The 24,708-nt window shown below is 41.3% G+C and overlaps 1 protein-coding gene across 1 annotated transcript in view; it reads left to right on the top strand.

Annotated features, from left to right (window-relative positions):
* Positions 1-24,708, top strand: part of cntn3b (contactin 3b) — a 62,991-nt gene that overhangs the window by 3,522 nt on the left and 34,761 nt on the right. Inside the window, exons 2-4 of the mRNA XM_037779967.1 lie at positions 5,265-5,395; positions 8,220-8,355; positions 20,514-20,689. Of these exons, the coding sequence (XP_037635895.1) occupies positions 5,341-5,395; positions 8,220-8,355; positions 20,514-20,689 (367 nt within the window). The 5' untranslated portion in view covers positions 5,265-5,340. The remainder of the gene's footprint in view (positions 1-5,264; positions 5,396-8,219; positions 8,356-20,513; positions 20,690-24,708) is intronic.

Below are 24,708 nucleotides of genomic sequence, written 5' to 3'. Positions count from 1 at the left end.
GAAAATAAAATTCTTCAAGGCAGGGTGACACACCCTTCTAACACAGTGGCTGGGAAAAAAAAGAAATCCTGGCATACTTTGAGCCTTTTAATGAACCATTAATTCCGACACAAATCAACTATGAAGAATAACGTTCCAAAAATGAAAATGTCACTGCAGGTTTTACAGACTGCAGAATGAAGCTGTGCTCAGGGGCAAACATCCATCATATCAGCAGAGACACTGTGCCTTGAGCTGTGTAACACCCAACTTGCAAAGAAAGTCTTTTCCAGGAGATTTTCTTCTCAGGATGTGGAGGCTTTTTGGACTGATGGGCTGGGATGACGAGGTTTGGATCCTCCAGAAAGCGAATGGCAGTTAATACTGAGCTCAAACTGAAAAATGCAGCACACATTTTCCCTTTTTTTTTTTTTGCTCCAGTAGAATCTCAAACCATATAATCCAATGTGATGGGATTTTAGAGTGGCAAAACACCCCCTAAATTTTGAAAGACACCAGGAAATCCACTCTGATCTCACTGTGCCTGCAATTACACCAGATGAGGAACAATTACTGGCACCAGGGCAGGCCAGTTAAGCCAACGCTGGCCATTAAGTTGTGATCAGGCAAATGGGATAATTCCCCACTCCCCTGTTGATTCCACTGTGTCTGCTCAGCACCACAATGCTGCTTCATCCTCCTCCATAAGATTATGTGTTCCTCATGTCAAACCCCAGCCACAATCCTACAGTTACAAGTTGGTGAAACAAGTGAGTGGTTAGTATGTACGAAGAATCCCAAAGATAGCCCTGGGTTAATCCCCATAACAGGGTTGTGTTGTAAGGATGAGGGGTTGGGTTGAATTCTTAATCCTGAGAGGCGTATCAGTTTCCACTCGCTGTGATGTAGGTCAGGGCTCGAGCAAAGCCCCTCCTGTGCCACCGATACTACAATTACAGTCTTAAGACTCTTCGTTCCACCTCCTCATAAGAAAAGTTTAACACACATTTAGGTAATCGATCACTGATTAGACGGGATGTCTGATGCAGCAATTTGTAGATGATCAGCCTCTGAGTGTAGGACCATGAATAGGTGATGTGGGTGGTAGATACCTGTAAGGATAAAATATTTTATCACAATATCATTTTATATCAAGATAATTTGATATTGCAGTATCGAGATAGGAATGTCTGTTTTTAGTTAGTCCAGAGAATTAAATACCTGCCATCATATATTGATGTAGAAGTTTTATGCAAAGCAGTTCTGTTAATTTATGCAATATAGCCAGCAATGGCCTAATACAACCAGAAATATTAAAGGAGCACTCTGGCAATTACACATCATGACTCAGAAGAGTCAGATTTTAAAAGAAGAATGGTCAAAATCAGTGCGTCAGAGGCCGATATATATATACTGACTTTTATCATACTCGTATGGGTGAAGCTCCAAAATCTCCAGATAGGATGTTAGCCGTCATCAGCCGATTGAATGGGCGTTATCAGTGGTTATCAGTCTCATAGATATGGGTTAGAAAGGGGCCTGCTACATCTACTAGTAGGTTCAGAAGGCCATCATCATCTATTCACCTTATTGGTCACCGATACAAGTACAAGAAGACGACACCGACCTCTAGTGGCTGTAGTAATTATGACGGGAGCAAAGGAGGAAGTCGTATAAAGTGACAAGAGTATAAAGAGCGACATAGTCGTACCAAAGAGTACAGAAGCAAAGAGACGAAGCTCCCGTGTTCTGGTGGAAACTCCAAAATGCCATTTTGGACGGCAGTGGCTTATTACGTATTTATTTATTTATTTATAATATTTAATTGTTCAACACAGGCCATTTCGGTAGATACATTACATATATAGATTAGAAATAATGTTTTTTTACTTTTGTACGGCACTTTGTATGCGGACGTTTTACTGGCGTCCGGTAGTCGCCTTCAGTCCAAAATGGCGGAAGCGTAGCTCTGCTGCTGGGCGCTGATGTTGCAATGGAACAAACAATTGACTCTCATTTCATTGCAATATACCGTACGTTCTTTGGTCGTACTTATTTAGTACATATATTATAACCCTAGCCACAATCTTTTCCTAAACCTAACCAAGTAGTTTTGTTCCCTAAACCCTAAAGTTGTTTTGTTTCAATCCACAACATTAAGTTTGACTTTCACAACGTGCGGGTATAGGTGCAGTTTGGCCCGTCTGAAGCATTTGAATTGTAGTAACAACCGCTGATAACGCCCATTTAATTGGTTGATAACATTCTAAATGGGCGCACCCGCAGTGAGTAACACAGGCTTTTTTGTTTTAAACAGTGTTTGGGAAGTTACTCTCCTAATTAATTACTTGTTACTCAGTGACAAAGTAAGTACATTACTTACTACACATCTCCTTCAACTTCTCCAAAGCCACCACATGCACAGATATATTTAGCAGTTTGGTCTTACTGGGACAATAAATTGGAACTGACATTTTATTTTATTTTTTTACTAATCTGAACGCAACCAAAGTAGCTTAATATCACATGTTTTAGAATTTATTTTGTTCCAATTATTTGCCATGCCTCTGCTGCCTTACTGTGAGTGACAAGCTAAGGTGGATGTAAGGCAGCTGCACTTTACAGAATCAACAAACAGCCTTACCACTTTATCCATGATTTTTTTTCCGTTTGCAATGTTGAATTCAAAATGCTTCTTGTTAAACAGCAAACAAGCCCACCCTCAAAATGTCAAAGTAACAGAATTACAGAGATTAGTAACTGCAATGTAATTACTGAATTACAAAATGAAGCCCTTTACACTACGTGTTACTCACAAACACAGTGCTGTAATGCATTACTCAGGAAAGCATTACAGCCCAACATTGTATTCTCCTGATGACTATAGTCAGAGTCAATGGGACTAAATATACAAACACGTTCTCTATTTTTATTCGTTCATATCCAAGATTTGTTAGTATTTGGTTAGTACCCATTGCTTTCTAGGATTCACCAATTTCCTTATTTTTGCTCTTCTCTTACAAAAGAGAAAAAAGTACGAGTGCACTAGTGTGTCGAGAGCACTCTTACCAAGATAAGAAAAAAAACTCTTTTTTTCTCTGTCCACAAAATTATTTGTCCAACACAAGGAAATATGAGTTTTAAATTTAAGGAGCATAAAAAACACATGGATTAGAGTAATTAAAATGATTGGATTATTAAATTTGTTGGATAAATAAATACTATTGGACCTCTGTTTCCAATTAAGGCAATAAAAACCCTTGGATGATATCGCGTATGTTCAGCTTCTGAATGGCGTACATGCTGCTCTGTCTATTATTATCTTAGCTAAGTTCTTCTTCTGTTATCTCCAATTCTTGAGCATGTGCCAAAGTATTTGCACATGGCACAACACCTGCCCTGGAGTGTTTAGGGGGCGTTACCTATGCTAATGCATGCCCTTATATGGTGTGTTTCTAGTACTTCTCATACATTCCTGTCTACACTTCTGTGTACATATATTACTTCTCATCATGAATATACATACTACATCCTGTTTACATTCAGTTTTCCCATCTGACATAGTGTCATCCACAAAATTACAAATTTACATTTGCTTTACTATTTTATACTTATGTTCATATTTATTTTATGCCTTAGATTATCATTTTGCTTTTACATGTACTTGTGTGATTTCCCCTTTTATATAAACATATTTTATGAGCATTGTTGAAAGAACCTGAGACCAAAGATTGTCATTGCCAATAACTGCTTTGCTGGAATTGACATATGACAAATAAAGAACCTTGAACCTTCTTTGGGGGGTGTTACCTATGCAATTACCTGCTCTTATATATTGTTTAGGGGGGCGTTACCTTTGCAATTTCCTGCCATTAGTGTTTAGGGGGCGTTACCTATTCTAATACATGCCCTTATATAGTGTTAATTACTGTCATGAAACAAAATTACAAATTTACAAATTTATATTTACATTACTATTTTATACTTAGTTATGTTTATATTTATTTTATCTGCACTATTTTAAGCCTTAGATTATCATTTTGCTTTTACATTTACTTGTGTGATTTCCCCTTTTATAGATATATTTTATGAGCATTGTTGAAGGAACCTGAGACCAAAGATGCTTTGCTGGAACTGTAATATGACAAATAAAGAACCTTGAACCTTGTTTTGGGGGGTGTTACCTATGTAATTACCTGCACTTATATAGTGTTTCGGGGTGTTGCCTACGCTATAACCCACCCCAATATAGTGTTTGGGGACATTACCTTTGCAATTACCTGCCCTTGTATAGTGTTTAGGGGGCATTACCTATGCAATTACCTGCCCTGATATAGTGTTTGAGGCATTGCCTTTGCAATTATCTGCCTTTATAGTGTTTGGGGGCGTTACCTATGCTTACACCAGCCCTTATATATATTGTTAAGGGGGTGTTACATATGCTAATAATAAAGAATCGGCCACACGCCTCCAATTTATGATCAAGTCAGACTCATCGTTCAGCACACCTGGGTAAGAGCAGATTTGGGTGGTTAAGAACGTTTGGTGCAAAATGTAAGAGAATGTTGCTGCATGAGGCCCAATGTCTCAGACAGAAGACATGCAACTGTTTTCACAGTCTGAGTAGTAAACTGAGCTTGATGTGCTGCTTTAAAGGGACAAATACATTTTCTAGAAAAGGTATAGGCTGACAAATTACAGAACATATCGTTACGTCAGCAGCTGACAATGAAATGTGCCATTTGTATTGTTTTAGTATGTGGCCTTCTTGTATTTTCCGTTGCTCTAAGGAAATGATGCATGCATATGAAAATGAAAACAGTCAGTTTGCTTACATTCCGTCGGCCACATGAACCATTGTTAAAGTATGAAGTGGCGTTTTGTGGATTGCTGGTACACAGTCTGCCAGCTCCTATTAATAGTCAAGAGAGAAGTATCTTTTGAGGTCAATCATTTCCTTCCTCATTTCTCTTTAAAGCTGCAGAATTGAGCTTGTTAGGCGAGATGAAAACATCCCCATTTAGCAGCTGTTTCTTCTTCTGTGCCACCTGAAAAATCGCTCCGCCGGGCTGTATCCTCAAGTTTTCTGTCTGCTGCTGTTTCTCCCCCCCCCCTCCCACCATCACTTCTCACTTCCTCAACATTCACTTTCAGTACCTCCCAAATAATAAGGAGCGATTATGTAACGTAGCAGTGCTATAATCATGTTTTTTGCTGATGAATGCTTGTCGTATTTGGATCAAAATGTCATATTTTAATCACATGCATAATTACTTTCCCCTCAGATTAAAATTCTTGTATTCAAGGGAGAGCGTTCACAAGCAACTGGATGAGAGTCTTATTAGCCCTCGGCAACTAAAGATGATGTTACCATGGAAACAAATTGTTCTGCTATCAATCACTGGATGCCTTGCAGGTAAGCTATTTTAACTCTTATTATATTTGTGCCTCGCTGTATTTGTTTATGTCACGACAACATCTCTTCTAATAAATTTGTTTTCTAATGCATATTCATTACAGGATAATGTTACCGTTGTGCTCTTTATCTCACTGCAGACTAAATGCATATCCGTAAGGTTGGAGGTTATAAATAGCATTTCATTTTTAGGAAGCAGTGTTTATATAAAATATGGAGTTTCATCCATTAGTGAGGAAGAGACAGAATCAGAACAGTTGTAAATAACCTCAGAAAAAAAATACCTTCTTCTTCTCGAACAAAAAGGTTACACTGATTAAGTTGCAGTCATTACATGTGCAGCGTTCTAGCATGGTGTCCTTCACCGATCCCTAGAGCGGTGTCCCGCTGCACATCTACTGTACACTGTCAGGCGAGGGAGTCCGATCCCCGTCCCTGTTTATGGCCTGTCCAGATCATTATCAGGATCCATGCAATGAATCCAGCCCCGCATTTTAGCACAATCTACTTGCCTACGCGCCTCATTCTGCCCTTGTGTGCGGCCACCTGGGATTTGAGCAGGAGAAGCACAGACACTCCACCAGAATGTCAACCCTTGTTCAAATGACATTGTAAATCCCAATGAATGTTATTCAAATTGGCTCATGGGTAATTCACGCCCCAGTGCTCGAGGGAGCCAGATCCAAGCAGTCTCACCTTCCTAGCGGACAAGTGTTTTTTAACAAGACCTCGGCTGCTGACTATAGGTGCTATTTCTTATTCATTGTTGTGATGGAAACTCTTGAAAATCACTACGGCTGATAACAATCATTATGACATCTGAAGTGACATGTTGTCTGGATCCTCACAAAAGACACCTTAGAGATAGCCTGCATGGCATTTCATTCAAATTCAAATTAGGGAGAGCTTGTTAAACCAAACTGTGAGGTGAATGAATTCAATGTGACGCTAGCTGTTTGATCATTTATGAATAGATCGTTCCACAACAACGTTTTGAAATGTGACAGTTTCAGATTTATCTCAAACTTAACATTTGTTTTTTTTGCTGTAGTTTGGTTTGAAGCTAATTCGTTATTGCAGCGATTCGTTGTCATGTCTTGTTTTTCTAATCTATCACAGTGAAATATGTGTTGATTCCTAGACATATTACTACCGGTTAAAACCACGTGTAGAACTGCTAGCCACATGCTGCAATCTGTTAGCAGTAGGATATTAATTAGGCCTACTCCGGCCGTCTGTTGGCTCTGCTTTCATTTAGTACCAGATTGTGTTCCACATCCTCTCCTTTTAAGCTGCTGGCAGATGAGTGCATCCTTATGGCCTCAATTAACCGGTGCATGCGTCGTATGACATCGACGTTCTGAAAATAGATCACTCTGCTGTATTTATCAACCCTGTCACTTGCAGGAAATCATTAATTATTGAGGAAATATGTGGCTTTCCACGTCAGGGGTCAACTATTGTAGACTTTAGCCCTCAACACACCTCAGTTGTATCAGTCAGTATATGTGAGCTCAACTGCATTAAACTCTCTCGAACCCCTCAGCCGGACAAATATTTACACAGCAATCAAATCATTATACTGTATGACATGTTTGCAGTATTTTTATTTAGTTGCATTTTTACATGGGAGTTTTGAAGCAGGGACATTCATTATATTGGACAGTAGCAACAATATGATGATTCATCATGATGATATAGTAACTCACTGAGACCTGGCACTATGGAAAACCCAGCATGCACAATTTGAGTAAATACTAGGGCTGTCAAAGTTAACGCGATATAATGCCAGTAATTTCTTTAATGCATTAACACAACTTGCGTTTTTTAGGTTATAGCGGGCTCAGTTTTAAAGCTAGAGTGAAGATACTTCATGATATGAAACTAAAAAACTTAATGAATCCATCGGTACCAACCATGTTAAATACCGCTTCAAACAAACGCTAAATGTTGGCGAGGAAAAACTGGCATGGCCATTTTCAAAGGGGTCCCTTGACCTCTGACCTCAAGATGTGTGAATGTAAATGGGTTGTATGGGTACCCACGAGTCTCCCCTTTACAGACATGCCCACTTTATGATAATCACATGCAGTTTGGGGCAAGTCATAGTCAAGTCAGCACACTGACACACTGACAGCTGTTGTTGCCTGTTGGGCTGCAGTTTGCCATGTTATGATTTGAGCATATTGTTTTATGCTAAATGCAGTACCTGTGAGGGTTTCTGGACAATATCTGTCATTGTTTTGTGTTGTTAATTGATTTCCAATAATAGATATATACATACATTTGCATAAAGCAAGCATATTTGCCCACTCCCATGTTGATAAGAGTATTAAATACTGGATAAATGTCTCTTTACGGTACATTTTAAACAGATAAAAAATGTGGGATTAATTTGTGATTAATTGTGATTAACTATTTTAATCAATTGACAGCCTTAGTTAATATGCATAAGCGCCTTGGTCAGTGTTTTTGTCTTCACTATTCCAGTGTCAGGTTCAGCTAAAAAGACGGATACCAAATATGTCAGCATTAGCAGTTAATGCCTAACAAGGGTAAGAGGGATTTACTCCTCTTAATGTAAGATATGCAACGGGTGTACACAACACATCTCGGGGATTTTCGTAATGCATTTCTTCGGAAAGAGATATTGAAAAAATGAATATACACTGAGTGTCTGAAAGTTTCAGTATTTCAGCCGGATGAACTATTTGTCCTCACAGCGTCTGTGCTTTTGCTGTATTCTCCCCGTATTTTCTCTTAAGGTCAAAGAGACAATTTCTCTGGCTTGTACTACCACTAGACTTTTCTCCCCTTTCCCCAGCCTGTACAGAGGATGTCATGTTTCAAGGGCCAAGATGGAGGACGGAGCCGAGTGACCTCATTTTACCGATCAACTCCCCAGACCAGCAGGCTACCATCACGTGCGAGGCGGAAGGGAGCCCTCCTCCGCAGTACAGGTAAATTAGCACATCAAAGTTACATCTCCCCGCGAGCCTCCTCGGCTCGACCGTCTATACGCGCTTCGGCTCCCGCATCCTCATCACATAGTGAAAATCCATTGCTGCTTAAGTGCTTGTGAATCTTCATTGCTCGCTTCCACGGAAATCAAAGACGGCACTGATAGCGTTGATTGCTATTGATTCGTTAAAGAACAACGTTTTCTGGACATAAATGCTGGAGAGAGATTACGCACCATCCAACAAAAAGACAGGCTTCAAAGAGCGACTGCTTAATTGAGCATCCATTTCTAATTGAAAAAAAGCTTATCTATCTCGGCCTGGGCTATGATGTAGAGTTAGAGTCAAGGCCACTGTGGTTGATGAATATGCCAACACCTCAGATACGAGTGAGGTTAACTTTATTAATGATAAGATTTAAGCCACGGTGCGGCTAAAGCCGATGATTTATGATATGATACACGGCTTAAGAAATCATTAGGAGAGAAAAAGGGAGATTCCAGCGACTCATTTGCACCACAGATCCTTTGATATCTCCCCGGCTATTCCCCGGCGGCGCAGGGAGCCTGCCTGAAAATGGAAGCTGGCGGTGTTTTTCTGTGGTAGATTGTGTTTCGGAGCTTGGTCAGCACCATGTAGATGCACAGCAAGCAGGCGAGAGAGGCAATAACCTTGTGAGTGACATTCTGTTAAATGCTTACATTTCCTATAATGTGTCTGCGCTGAAAACATGGTCCAGGCACAGCAGCGGCGGGGTATCATTATACTTGTTGTGCAACCCGAGCTATCTCGGGGAAAGTCAGTCGAAATTGAAGTCGAAACCGTCACTTGCGTTATTTCACCCGCAACTTAAAGCATTTCTGACGTTCACTTGTGTTGTGGAAGAGCATTTCTCTTTCAGATTCTTTGTGCGGCAGAAGGCAGATGTTTTTAAGCAAAAGAAGAGCTCTGATAAACGGACTTTAGGCTATTTGCCCAGCAGCAAACAGCAGATATAGTGATCCCTCTTCCATCCCTCCTCTGGTGCTCTTCATATTTTTTTCCCATTTTATTCCCTGTTAAAGGGTTTTTTTTAGGAGTTGTTCCTTATCTGAATCAAGGACCTAAGGCTTTGTGATTTGTGATATCGAATAAAATTAATTTGACTTGAATTAACTAGTGGAGCTTTTAGCTAAAGTGCCAGATATTATCAGGAGTAGGTGGAGACTAAGCTGTGGCAGTCCGTTCTCATTCCCAGGGCGTCAAATACTGATGCTTCGTCACGGCCGTTGGCGTCACCGATTCGGGGAGTGTGGTGACGTAGCTTTAAGAGCGAAAAGAGACACACCGGGCAGGTGGGAGGGGAGTTGGATGGGTCCAACAAACACAGGGCTTTCATCCAGGAGACCCCTGTTCTTTCAGCTGTTTGTTTGTGTCCCGTGTTCACAACGTTCTGTGTCATTTTCACTGTACAAACGTAGTAAGTTTAAGTCCAACCATGTTGTGTTTTTCCTAGACCTAACTATAGTGGTTTTATTGCCTGAACCTCAGCAAGTGTTTTTGTTTACTTCACAACATTAAGCACGTGTTTACTGCGACCAAAAAGAGCGACGCCGAGGGCTCTGACAAAGCGTCAGTATTAGAGGAGTTGGGATGAGAACGCGTTGCCGGTGCTGAAAACTTAAGCCAACGTGGAAGTGCCAAAAACTGTAGTTTTTCAAATGGCCACTTGAGGTTGGCTCCAAAAGCGAGTCAATCTCCATAGGCCGCCCCCCCCCATGTTAAAATGCCCAATTTTACAGCAGAAATAAACATGTCTACAGCCTGGTACAAAAAACGTTTTTGATCTCTATAGCTAATAATCTGTTCATGACAACTGTATGACGGGCTGAATTTTTATATAACTCATCCGTTTAAATTATATCAAGGCTTAATGTTCTGCATAATTGAGGCCATGGCCGCTTTGCGTGACGGGTGGGTGTTGTAACAGGTCACTAGCTACTAACTGTCTGCTCTGCTGCATCACCCTGCACCGCCTCAGCTTCACCAACGATCTACCTTTGTGCCCATTTTTGGATTAGCCGGGCGTCAGGCAGTCGTCACAGCGGCTCTTCAGAAACCCACGGGTGATGTCACAGAGACTACATCCATATTTTTTATTTCTATATCTTGAGTCTATGGTGGAGACCAAAACAAAGCTAAAAGGAGGGTTAATATTTGACTTCCGTTGGTCAGGTCACAGGAACACAGCTCCCAATGAATGCTAATGTTCATCCATGGCGGGTAAATAAGCAAACGTTTGAGAATACATTATCCATATCAACTTATCAAGGTAATAATTTAATTTCAACTTGTTATGGAGTTGACCCCAAGGGGCCAAAAACAAACAAACTGATGCAGCTTTAAGCTCTTTGTTTTCAAATTTCAAAATGTGATGCAGTCCAGTATAAAAGTTTTTATTAGGCTACAAACATAACATTTGTTTTTGTATGATTTTTAATTAAAACACACTGTAAAATACGCACCATCCACTCTCAAGTAAATGTGGTGATAAAACACATTTTTATTGCCCTTTCTATTGCTCTGATTTTATGTAAAGCTATTGTTTAACTTCCTCCTGCTTCTCTCGTGAACCTTTTGTGGCTCCTCTCTTATTTTGTCCATTTTTAATGTATCCTCAGAGCTGTAGTACCTAGAGTTCACTAACTTTCCACCATTTCCGAACACTCAGCTTCTGCTCGGAGTGCAAAAAAACATATATATCCCACTCTGGCGTTATTCATCTAGGTCAGTAGATCCACTGTTGGGAGTCAGAGCCCTCACTTATGAGTAAAAAAAAAATCTGAAAGCAGGTTTAAAAGGATGTTTCAGTGAGCAAACTCACCACTGTGGATTGACATTTCTGGTAATGCTTTTAAAGACACTAGATTTCTAACCTTAATCTTACTTTGAGGAAGGACTCAATTTTTGTATCAGCGTCATTTGGGTTGCATCAGTTTTTCTGACGCTGATCGTCCTTGGCGTGTTTCCCTTCAGGCGAGGAGAGGACCTTTTTTTTTTTTCCTGATGATAAAATAGAAAGCATAAATTCTTGGCAATTTATTTCCCCAACACTGAAATTAGAACCTCACAATGTCCCGAGCAGACTGGAAAAAAAAAACCTGCCTTTAGGAAATGGTCACGCTGTGACTTTCACCAGTCTGCAAACTACGGGCCCAGACCCGGCAAATGAACAGTATTTGTATAATTAGATGTGCCAAGCGAGAGAGGGTATTACATTCAGAGCTCCACACTTAATTTCCTCAGTTACCGCAGCTATTAAGAAAAATTCATCCATTTGGTTTAATATCCATGGAAAAAATTAGGTCAGACAATATTGAATTTGTCAGAGAAGATGATGTTAACCCTTGTCAGGGAGCCCCTGTAGCATCGAGGCTATCAGTTCTCCTGCAGTAGGGGAATTTCAGCTTTCCTGCATATCCTACAGTGATGACATGTAAATAACATATTGAAATTATTCGTCACATATTATGTGAATCCAGTGGACAGTGGCCAAATGTGTATTGGATTTTCAGCACAGCTGCAATGAGCTATAGAATAGAATGTAGTAATACCAGGTACAATATAGTATGGTGAAGTAGTGATAATGTAGGTTAGCATACATTAACACCGTCTTTCTTTATATGTAAAGAGGAAATGTCATTGAATATTACACTATACTAAAATATGTCTTTTAATTTTTATACAAAACGATGACTTTTCCTCAGTAGTCTGGGGATGTCCATGTCTAAAATCCCAATTAAAGATCTTTATACACGGTATAGTGCAGGCTGTTCTCATACACCGTTTGTACCTATACCAACGGTTAAAAGTAATGCACTGTAATTTGTAATTTGTATGTAATCCACGTTATAGTGAACCAGGAAATATAAAGAGCGACAAACGCCGCATAGAGAGGAGGTCGGAGAGGATGGGTGGGTCAAAGAACACCAGACTTTTGCCAGGAGCGTATCCCATGTGAAACAAGAAGCCAACTTTGATTTATTTGTCACGTAACTTCAGTACTTAAGTAACGCCACTTCCGGGGTTATTTTAACCCAAACCACAATCTTTTCCGAAACATAACTAAGTAGTTTTGTTGCCTAATCCTTACCAAGTCGATCTTTTCCAAAATGTAACTTTCATTTTAAAAAGACTGGAGCGGAAATTGACACATGCGTCACTTGTTGCTGGACATTTGCAGGAAAATGGAATAACGTTTCGTACAAAGAAATCATATGAATAGTTGTATGAGGATACGTTTTATAGTGTGTCTTTAAAGTACTATTTTGTTAGCAAAAAGAAGGGAAAAAAGCTTAAAGGATGAGGCTGGTGTTATTCTAGATTTTTCTCACTGGCAAATCCCGTGAAAAAAACAACACATGCTAACTGATTTCCATTTCTTGTGTGACTCTCTCTTCCATGCCCACTGGTTCCTACTGAAGATGTGAATATTAAAAAAAATAGCTCATATATATATATATAGTTTAGTTTGTATGAAAAAAGGCTCAGTAATTCCCTAAAACAGCTGGACAATGTAGTTTTTAGCATACAGGAGTAAATAGCACATTTTTCGGGGACTATTTTCAGCAGCGGATTAATACACATTTAATGCTATAGTGAGTATATTTAAAGTTGCAAGACGGTGTATGTGGGATTGAGTCAAAATAAACTGCAGCGCTCATGTTCAAAGCAATAAAGGAACATGTCACTCAGCGTGACACAGTGACTCACTCATGTATTTTTAACAATATAGCTCGAGCACAGGAGAATTCGGATACATCAGGATTTGGCTGCACAAAACATAAGTGTGTTGGTTTTGGTCTTTTAATGGGATTGATTGACAGTGAAAAGAATAAATAACATTGCCAACCTTATCCCATAAATCATTACCAGGAACTGTGTCAGAGACTGTCAAGTGCTTTATAGGCTTTACAGACGCATCACTATCCATCATAAAAAAAGACCCAGCAGACCAGAATGTGATGCAGACTGGCATTCAGGAAAAGGCAGGGAACAGCTAACTGAAAAACGACGAGGGAGAGTGGAAACACCTAAAATGTTAAATAGAAACTTCCCCACATAATTTATCCTCTAATACTGAAATATAGTGACATTTAACATTGATATTAAATATGAGAGTAGAGAATACCAGGTTGCCGTTTGTGTTTAAGCTTACAACCCTTTGCTAGTTAGCTTCGTATCGTCTGATTTTGTTTCCATCACCTCGATGCTCCCCTCCACCTCGCCCACTCACAGACACCATGAATATATGAGCGGGAACCCTGACAGTTGTTCAGTTGACAAATAGTCCAGTGTAGCGCCAGAGCACACTCCAGGGCTCCGAGCGGTGCTTTATGAATACACCTGTCACTGTGTTTACTATGAATCTGCTGTAACACAGGATCAAGGGCACAGCAGTGATTGGAAAGGGGGAATAAAAAAGTGCTCTGGCTGGTGTCTGCTATCATGTAATGTGACTTCGGGCAGATGTATGACTCTACCTTTGTTTACGGGTCGGTTCAGGGTAACAGGAACATAAATAGAACTGGGAGGGCGTGATTAGAAGATGTTGTTTTTTTTCCCAGTTGCGGCATAGAGCCAGATAACAGGGCGGGATCTGGAAATTGTTTCAAATGGAATCGATTTTTATCTTTTGGAGGGTTACATGACCTCTTACAGGGTGAGAAAATCTTATAACCCGGACGCCCGTGATTTGCATAAAGTAGCCAGGACTTCAACTTTATGCAAATGAGGAGCGGGCTTCCTGCACGCCTAGTTTCTCGAATCGCGACGCCACGCTACCGGAATGCATTGCGCGGCTGCTTGCATAGACAATGAATGGGGAGCGTGGAAAGCACAGAGCCTGTGGACACGTACCGTTAGTTAGGATTAGGAAACAGTCGCGGTTGACGTTAACTTCACTGACAACGTTACTTTTATTTTCACACTGGACACAAACACCGGTTGAAAGTTTGTTTGATCCATCCACCACACCTCCCGCCCGCCCTTAGCGGACTCTCATGCTATTACTACTCCGTCACTTGCTCCGACCGTTGAATAATGCCGCGGGTGTGTTTACATCGGAGTTAGTTGAAAGCCCGTTTCGTCACATACTGTTGCAAAAGGGTGCCTCCCTGCGTTGGTTTTTCGATGCCGAGGGGCACTTACCAAACGGCGGTGGTATTTGACGAGTTGGGAGTGAGAACGGGTTGGTGAGTGGTGAAGCAAGAGAGAGAGCGGAGGCGAATGTGTGTGATGTTGTGATCGAACGAGTGAGCTAGCGGAGCAGAAGACAGAGTTAGATTTGCTCTCCGGAGCGAGTAACGTTAAGCAGGAAAAGTTAACACAGTGGTTTGACCATTCTGGGCTTCTGTAGAAACAGCAGCCGGCTCTGTAAAGAGAGGACCCTCTTCTATGTAGATATAAATGGCTCATTCTAACATAACAAAAACACAATGATTATTATTTTCAGGTGATTATATACTAAAGAAAATATATATTAATGTTATATTTGGGGCTGCACGATTTTGAAAAAATATCTAATTGCGATTATTTTGACTGATATTGCAATTAGGATATGAATTGCGAGTTTGAAAATATGATAATTTTTAACATCATTATTCTCATTTTCATTGAAAAACATATTAAAATGATTATGGTGTGATTATTGCAGGGATCTGTACCAGACTAAGATGTTTTCGTAAGTCTGTAGAATATGATGTGTATGCCAGGACATCTCTGCAGCACCACAATATTTAATTTAAAATGATATTTTGACACATTTTGCCTTTAACAAATATTTCCTCCTCATCCTGTGATTTGAAAATTGCAGTAGGTCATCTTGCAATTTCGATAAAATTTGGATTAATTATGCAGCCCTGATTATATTCCATTTCTGCCAGTAGATCCCCCAAATGCTACACACTGGTCCTTTAAATAGAAGATATATGGACTTTGAATTATTTACTCTGTTTGAGCTTGATGAACTTGCTTTTATTTATATATTTGACTTTTACTTTGAATAACATCATCATACATCCAGATTATAAATCACAATTGTAAATGGTATTATATCTGCTGCTAATGGTTTATTACTGCGTGTGTATATTTGCGTGCACATGTACTATATTACTGTTAATATTTCAGTAACTCTATAGGTCTTTTTAAGCTGATTCACACACACATACACACACAAACACTCACACTGATACAGGCTGGTTGTAGGAATATTTATCGTGTTACATTTGGCTTGGAAGCCAAATGAACATCAATTTATTAAAAAGCAGCAGCAATAACCTACTAAACATAATTGTAGAGTACCCTGGTCAGCAGTTGGATTTCCATTATCAGCTCTAAGCTCTGCGTGTGTGTGCTCCTGTGTGTGTGTGTGTGTGTGCGTGTGTGTGTGTGTGTGTGTGTGTGTGCGCGAACAGTATGCGGTGTGTGTGGTCACTGCCGTCTCTGTGGGTGTCTGGCCTGAAGGAAAGGCAGGTGAGCCAGTGCTGCAGTACAATCCCCAGTCTATTTGATGAGGAGACCTCATGCAAAATTGATGTGAACCTCAAGGTCACGGGGAGTTCATTCAGAGCATGCTCAGATCAGCCCGCGCCTGCAGCACACCGCGGCAAATAGCACTGTACTCCCAGAGTCTGTCGGACTTATACTGTAAAGCTCCCCCTCCACCTGATGTGGAGTTAGATTCAGTATGATTCACTTTGGGCTGCGCTAACACTAAGACCTCTGCTCTGCCTGCTGCGTCACCTCTCTGTTTTACTGATGCAGTGTGAGAGCGAATTATAATGGAGGATTCACACACACAGATACAGAGAAGAAATATCGCTATGATGGCTTGTGCTCATTAGCAGTAGCCACAAGTAGAAAACTATGTATCAATTAATGCTATAGTTGAATTTCCTCTATCCAAATGAGTAGGTATGGATTGTGGTTTTGTGGCTTATGACCGCTTAAAACAAAGCAATGTCTACTTGTGACCCCCCCATCACAGGTTATGGCTTTAGTATGTTGTGAGCAGTTCTACTAACAAGATATTTTCCTCTCAGATTGTGTAATTTAAATAATTTTAAGAGGACTGAAGAAGTGAAAATATCAACCCGATATCCTGCCAAAGCGTGTAATAAACCCGCCTGTCCACCAGAGTCAGTGTCACGCTTTACCTCAAAGAGACGTGAATATTACACGCCTGTATCAACATGCATTACCAGCAGGGGGCAACAAAGCCACTGACTGAGGTGTAGGCAAGAAAACCACTTAGTTAGTTTAAGGGAAAACGTCATGGTTAGGGTTAAAATAAGTACGTCAACTAAGTAAAACACGTCCGGAAACAACGTAACATCAGTACAGGAAACACGTGACAAATGTCACTGATGTATCTTGCAAAACAAAATACCGGTCTCGAACATGTGTCTACTGCTTGAAAGTCCTGTGTTTGTTTGACCCATCCACCATAAAGGTCTTTCTCACTCTTTCTTCCGATGGAGAGGCGGGTCTGCTACAGGCTTTGCCGTGAGACTGGGCTGGAACATATCCAGTATTTCAGAAGAAAAAAGCATAAGCAAAATTAGAGAAATATCATACAGTTGGTAAAAAGACTCATACCCTGTGAAACCTTTCATTACATAGTTTTTTTGTTGTTTGAATGATAATTATTTAACCCGTCATAGTGGACTCAAATCATTCAAGAAGTGTAGTGAATCAGTTGGCGATGTGAGCGGGGATGCCATTCCCCTTGTTAACCTGCCATACCTGTCCTCCCTCTCTCCATCCCCTAGCAGCAGAGAGAGAGTTCAGGGCCAGAGGGGTTGTTTAGTTGAATATGTTAGTCCAGTCTGCCTGCCTGTTTGTGCAATTTAAAATCTACATCGATCAGCCATAACATTATGATCACCTGCCTGATATTGAGTAGGTCACAAAAGTCGCTCACATCGTTACGCTGGCCCATTTTTTCTGCTTCCAACACATCAACTTCAAGGACAAAATGTTCACTTGCTGCTTAATATATCCCCCCCCCCACTGCCAGGTGCCATTGTAACGAGATAATCCATGTTATTCATTTCACCTGTCAGTGGTCTGAATGTTATGGCTGATCAGTGTATGGCCCCGACCATGGCTCTGAAATATCAGTAAGATAGAATCCATGGCCCCGACCATGGCTCTCTCTGTGCTGCGTATTGTTTAAGTCCGTGGTGCTGAAGTAGCAGACAAATTTGTTATTGCGACTTATAAACAATTACAGTTGACTTGCCAACTTTTGCGTTTGGCTTTTTAATTAGGAAACCAATCACAGCATCATGGTGCTGTGTGTTATAACTGGTGGGAAAACACACACGGCAAATTTGAACATATGCACAAGATTACATTAAGAGAAGGCTGCATTTCTCGCTATAGTGTTTTCTGTTTTGCCCTTTTGGTATGAAGAGATTACAGCCCAGATGCTGTGTACGGCGTGTCGTGCTGATGTTTCTTCACGTTTTATGAGTGTGAAGGCTTACATTTTTTCACTTGCCTATCGCTGTTACCATGTGGGACATTTTGCTAGCGCGGGTTTGTTATTTTGTTCACACCTGGCTAATAATGACGACGAGTGACATGGCTGCGATTAAATCAACCTTTAAATAGTTCAGTTAACTAAGAAGCCCCTTTGCTTATTACTCCTTTTGATCTTCACATCCACCTTCGCTGGGCGCACATGAAAAAGCCTAACAAGGTTCCCCATGTCTTCTACTGTAATAGCAGAGCCTGTCTCATGTCTTTCTGCAGCAGGAGTAGGTAGGTGGCTTACTGATTGTGTCTGTGATGCGGAGACACACCATCACGCCCGACCAGCTGTCGGCTCCAGGGGTGTGTGATCTGTCCAGGCTGCCCACCTTCCTCTCCCATTACGTTCAATCATGCTGGGTGGCTGCAAGTTTAACTAGCTTCCCATCCTTTTCCATTTAACCTCCTCCTCTGTCGCACACACAATAATCCTCCCTTTTTTTGGCACAAACAGGGAAAGGACAATGCAGAATTCAAATGGACTTCATCAAAAAACACTTAAAATGTCATCATAAAGTGTGTTTTATTCAAAACGTTCGTTCTGCGTTCAATCACATGTTGTGTTTTCATATACAGTATATTCTTAGAAACATAAGCTTTGTCATGACAAGTATTGTGCATAAGTAATATCATTGTTGGAACAGTGACAAAATCAGTCAGATTAAGTGACTGGCACAGACTGTTAGATGAATAATGCAAGCTACAAGATGAAAGACGGCTTCGTCTTTTGTAGTCTGTCAGGCAGGAGACTGGGGAGAGCCATGACTGGCTTTAAGTCTGCATGAAGCATCATTCTAACAGCCTGTTAGTTTGCCTGGGAGGGGAGAAAAGAATGATATTGATTTTTTTTTCTCTTTGTCATTGGAATTGTCATTTCACAGCCCTGTCACAAAGGCAGACTTGTAATAATTCTTTGTTTCTCAAATTCTATAAGGACCCGGAAAAGTCATTTTTCATCTGTGTTAATGTCCTGAGATAAAGTCCTGTTAACCTCCGCGCTCTCACAGGTATCACTCAGTTTGCATCTCCTCCAAAAGACGCGTCTGTCAGGCCGACCGGCTGTAGATTTCAGTGAATAACGCATAAAGTGTTTTCATCGTTCAGCGAGAACATTATTCAGTGTTTTGTCTCTGTTGGTAGCTGTGATTAATAGCTGTCACTTCCGGAACCGCGCTCGCATGACAAAGTATCTCGTGACCTTTCTTTGAAGGAAATGGTCTGTAGACAATGCAATATGAAGGTGTCAGAAAGCAATAAGTCAGAAACACAAAGGCACAAACATGAACTAATTAGAAAGCACTCAGAGAGCGCATAACTCTGGCAAGGCGGCACAGTCCTTTACATTTGTAATTGTAATAGCACAAAATGTTAAGGCGTTTCTAATCTGGATCAAAGTCTGAATCGAAATGTGAATTTGTTTAATTTTTTTATTCAAGGAAGTGCAGCAATTCAAAACGAGTCTACAGCCATGCTAGCAGCTCTGTGAGGCTGTGTTTTGCCACAGTGGTGCTTGGAGCTAAATGCTAACGTCAGCATGCTCATAATGTCAATGCTAAAATTTGGATGTTTAGCAGGTATAATGTGTATATACACAAACATGACGCCCGGTTAGGTATGACGTCATCGACATATAGTAGACAACGTTAAAATAGAATTTTAGTCAGTGCTGCATTTCAATGTTTTGTTAATTTTATACTTGACACCGTTCACTGTACCGCCAATTTCATCTGTTGCCGTTTAAACTGGCGCATACGTACGTCTAGAACTGTGGGTCTGCGGGGCCGGGGCCACTCTCTCCGGCCCTGCAGGTCGATGAATCACGATATTTCACTCCAGACCACAAAAATCAACCTCATAGTGGAGCTAAAAAAGAAGTCAGGAGATTACCAAAGGCATTAGGATACATCCTCTGAAATGTCTGGCTGAAATATCTCAACAACTATTGGATGAATTACCATCAAAATTCTGTACAAAGTGGTGGACCGACCGACAGATCGATATTGCGATTCCTCTAGCGTGGAAAAAAGCTGCTGCTCTCCGTATGTTTTGACATGTAATTTTGTGTATTCTTACTTGCACAAAACCACTTGTTCCTTAGCCCATTGCCTAACAAGTGTCATTGGAATCTGTTAACAGTTTTCACATATTCTGCTAGCAGACTTACAAACTGGACCAGAAACAAAATCCTTCTTAGTGGAAGTAATTAAAACTGAGATGAAATAAAACCCACTTCGCCATGCAAGTGGGAAAAAAATCAATACTCACCACAGCAGATTTGCTCAGTTTTGGAATTTTGCCTAGATTAGTAGAAAACATACATACACATGAATGAAGTGGTGAAATTGGTGAATGTGGAGCCATGGCTGTCCTCACTATCAAGAGATGTTTTCTTTCCTCCTAACTCGCTATAAGGGATATTTGCAACATTCTGATTCCTCTGTTAACAATACCGAATGCTTCTCTTATTACTCACCTTTTATCTCCTCAGCATGATGCGACCAATCAAATCGATCTCTGTGATAAACACTGTGAGCGTGCATCTCCAGGGGGCTCAGCCACTGATTGTGTTTGCGTTTCTCCAGATGGTCACTAAACGGAACACTCATTGATCTGGGGAATGACTACCGGCGTCACATGTCTGGGGGCAGCCTGATCATTAGCAACCTGGACAAGGACCAAGACACCGGGGCGTACCAGTGCACGGCCTTCAACGCGTGGGGGTCCATCGTCAGCCGCAGAGCCAGCCTGCAATTTGCATGTAAGTGATCCCGCAACCGCTAACACGTTCCTGGCACCACTCTGGCACAGTTATGACATCCTGGCACGTCTTTGTATCTGCTGTATATCAGTCTGACGAGTGTGTAACACGGTTGTGGCCAAGGCCTTCTTCTTTTTCTTTTTTTTCATTCACTATTCCGATTTCTCATTTAGATTGCCTGAGAATAGATTTTACGAGAGGGGAGATGGTAATCGAATGAAATGTCAGATGCAACAAACACTCACAGTGGGTGAGGCGGCTTCTGACTTCCTCTGAACTCCATTGATTCTCATTAGCGGTTCCAGCTCTGACAGCATCTATGCTCAGTCCGAATTGACTCATATTTTGCCAAGTGATTCGCCAGCCCCTGTGATCCACACTCTAAAAGGAGGCGAACAGAAATAATGCGTAAGAAGTGTTTGCATCTTTGTAATCACCAGCCACTTCTTTATGCATAATATATGCAGCAGATTGTGAGTGGATCAGACAGTGACGGGCTGTGTGTGCTGCTCTGTCAGCCTACCGCTCAGAAGACAAAAGGCCAGGCTGGAAAGTGATGCTGCGGAGAGTGGGATCCTATACAGTACCTTCCAGACATGGCACTGTAGAGGCACCTCTCCTCTCTTGATCAAGCATGCTGACTATTGATCATGTCCCAAGGATAGAGAGCATCTCACTTCCTCTCAGGAGATGGACTGCCATTATCCCTATAGCCAGTAATGAATCTTACTTGTGGGGACCGGGTGAAGAGCCGAGCTGCTTGACATTTATTGTCTTGCCTAATGCGCAGTGAGGGAGGTCTCGGAGATCAGCATGGCTGATACTCTGCTTTCCCGTGTAATGAGGCCACTGCCCTGAGATAGAAATGTCATGCCTTCCTTGCTGCTTTGCATGCCTTCAAAATTCAGCTGCAACCACTATAAGCTCACTTGTCCTCCCACAGCTCACAATAAAAACAGCTGAAATGATGCATAGAATGAAACGCAAAACTGCAATCGACAGCATCAACATTTTAATACCCTGTATCACTGATGAGTTCATCTTTTTCAAACTGCCTTGAGGAGAAATCTAGTTTCATACAATCTGGGTCTTACTTTCCTAGTTTTGGCGATCGTCATCGGTTATGTTAGCATCGTACTCATCAAGATGATTGCTGAGATCCGGGAACGTGGCAACATTGGCCTTCTGCTAGTGCACATTAATGTTTCTCTACTGGCCCTGTCCTCTCAGTCCCGCTTGGCTCAGACTACATTGAGATAACGTCACACACATAAAATTATATATTATTTATATAAACTTTAATCATTTAAAAACAACTTGTTATAGAAAGAGTAAAAGTTGACCTTGTTTGCGGTTGGAGGTGTCCTGTCAACATCGTTCATAATGGATGTTTATGCGGATAAATGCTTTTTAGGCGACAGGATGTTTTCATGCAGTACCACGAGTAACCACTGGGGAAAGTTAACAGCAAGACTAACGTCTTGTTTCTGTATTTCTACTGCATGGTTCGACTCAACTCAACTCACGTTTAGTACCGGGTCTTTTTCTCTATTTCGTTTTCCACTGCGGATAGTAGCCCCTCAGTGAAGGTGGGATTTTCAGCTGATCGCCATAGCGATACCGCAGGAAACTGACCTGACATCATCTTCAGTGCCACTCTGAATCCTTTCATCGGCAGCCAAACAGACGATCGTCTGCACTTCATTAATATTATGGCGTAGTGTGCAGTATAGTTTTGTAGACTGTCATTTTTTTTTAAAATTCAGGGTCGAGTCAATAAAAAAATTGCGGTCGCCATTGACGGCAGCTTGGCTATTTGAAAATGGTTGGCTTTTGCACGATGTCCCGCATCACGCTAGTGACGATTCTCTCTGACCAATCAGTGGTCTGCAGTGTTTTAACTCCACTTTTCAGTATCTGCTCAGCTTGCTTGGAACCTCAACCGAGGTGATACCAAAACAAGTACCAGGTACTATCCACAGTTGCCAATGGAAAATCAAAAAAGAACGAGTTAAGTTGAGTGATCATGCCGTGACGTACAATGAAATGGAAATGTGGCATGTGTTGCCAAGCAGTATCCAGCTATCTTAAAACATCCAAGCAGTTTACAGACCAACTTCCTCGTTCAACTTTGATCTACTACGAACAGTTTGCCGGTGTAGTGAGGAATCAGCATTTTATGTACATTCACTTTTAGTTTTACCTCCAAATAAATGGGCTGAAAGCTGCATTAATCATTTTTGTATATTAACAATAGCTCAAATGACTGTGTGTAGTGTGAATGTGTCCCTTATGGTGACAAACCCCACAAAAAAAATTCACCTGACTGTGCAGCTCACCTCAGCTCTGTGGAGCCCTTTAGCATCTTTCAGCTCGCTGTTTGGGTTTGTCGTACGGCCCTCAACTGTCCTGTTTGCTTCAGTCTCAGCGCTCTCATCAGTGTCATCGCCAGCAGCTGGCAGCTGTGTTAGTGATGATAAACCCACTGAACACCACCTGCATCAGCACCAAACAACAGAGAGACACAGTTAGTCACTAGCTGGTGGACATAGTGGAACATTTAGGAGGAATAGGAGCCAGATAGTTCCTTGGAGAATCGGTGGAGACCAAAAACAGAGCTAAAAGAGAGTATGTATTGGACTTATATTTGTTGCAAGAAACACAGCTCCAAAAATAAATGATAGTGTTGCTGCGTGTTCTGCTGAATGTCTAAATAAGCAACTGTTTGCAAACACCATATCACCGTAACACCATAATAAACGCCATATCAGCTTTTTCAAGGTGATAATGTGTCACTGTTGTGCTAACAGCAGCTCTTTAGAGGCCAAAAAATAAATGAATACTGCTTTAAATAGGCTGTTGGCTTGTTTACAACCTGTCTTGTTGTCTGAATGCTCAATTTTGCTCAATGATGTCATCCAGTTCCCAATTCTCAGTAATTGCTTTATTGTGCCATCATAAGGGATGGAAACAATATCCAAGTAAGAAAATAAGACCCGAGTTGTAATAAACTTTTTATTTTTTTTAAGATAGCAAACATAAATTGAGACTGCTGCATTGTGGGGCCGCTGCAGCTTTGCTCAAGAACACTGCTGGTCACAATATATAACGGGGAATGTCTATACGGCGGCGCCATTGCCCAGACCAATCATCTTTGAGCCGTAATGGTTGCTCTCTGTAATCTCTAGGCCAGCCATTCTTTTAGGGAAGAGACGGATTCTGCTTACAAAAGAATCACTGCAGCTACAGTGAGTTTGGCCTCCAGCTCTCAGAGTTACAGTGTGTGGTCAGTTCACTCCAGTGAAGCCCATTATTCTTCTGCTCAGAGGCCAGAGAAGACAGAAGTGTATCCCCTCCAGCACTGTGCCCTCGTATTTGCCATTTTGCACGATCTTGGCGAAGAAGTCATCCTTTACTCGTCCACAAGTCATTATTAGCTCTTCGATTCACCGTATTAATAATTATTAACTCCTGTTATGCCGGTGCTTTTTCAATCCCCCGGATATATGTCTCTCGCTCGCTCCTCCTCTGAATCTCCACTCTGTATTTACTAACGCAGCCTGATGAGATCAGAAGGACGTCGTCTCTGTCTGTATTTTGAAGTCAGCCATCTCCTCCTGTGGCCTCCTCGGTGTCCTACCGTGACTTGGCTCTGTTTGATTCCACTGCGGTCATCAGAGAGCTGCTCATTAATCTTACCAACACTCTGTCCCACTTCTCTCCATAATCTTCCTCCTCCTAATTTCCCTTATCGGTCACACTGACTTTCTTTTGTTTGTGTTTGGAAGGCTTACTCTAGGCTGTTAGCCAGAGGGTGCAGACAGAGTACAGAGCGGACTGCGGCAGCTTCCCTCCATCAGTCATGAAGCCAGGGGTGGTTTATCATCCCAGGTTTAGGTTTTGTCTGCCAGCGACTGCTCGTTCATTTGCAAAGGGATAGATTGTGCTGAGAGTATTGATGGGGAAGCTAATGCTTTTAAGTGCAAGATTACACCACATTTAATAATGATGTTACTTAT

The sequence above is a fragment of the Sebastes umbrosus genome, chromosome 1, assembly GCF_015220745.1.
Source record: "Sebastes umbrosus isolate fSebUmb1 chromosome 1, fSebUmb1.pri, whole genome shotgun sequence".
Taxonomy (NCBI): Eukaryota; Metazoa; Chordata; class Actinopteri; order Perciformes; family Sebastidae; genus Sebastes; species Sebastes umbrosus.
The sequence above is the reverse complement of the archived record's forward strand: the minus strand, read 5'-3'. Positions and strand labels throughout refer to the sequence as shown.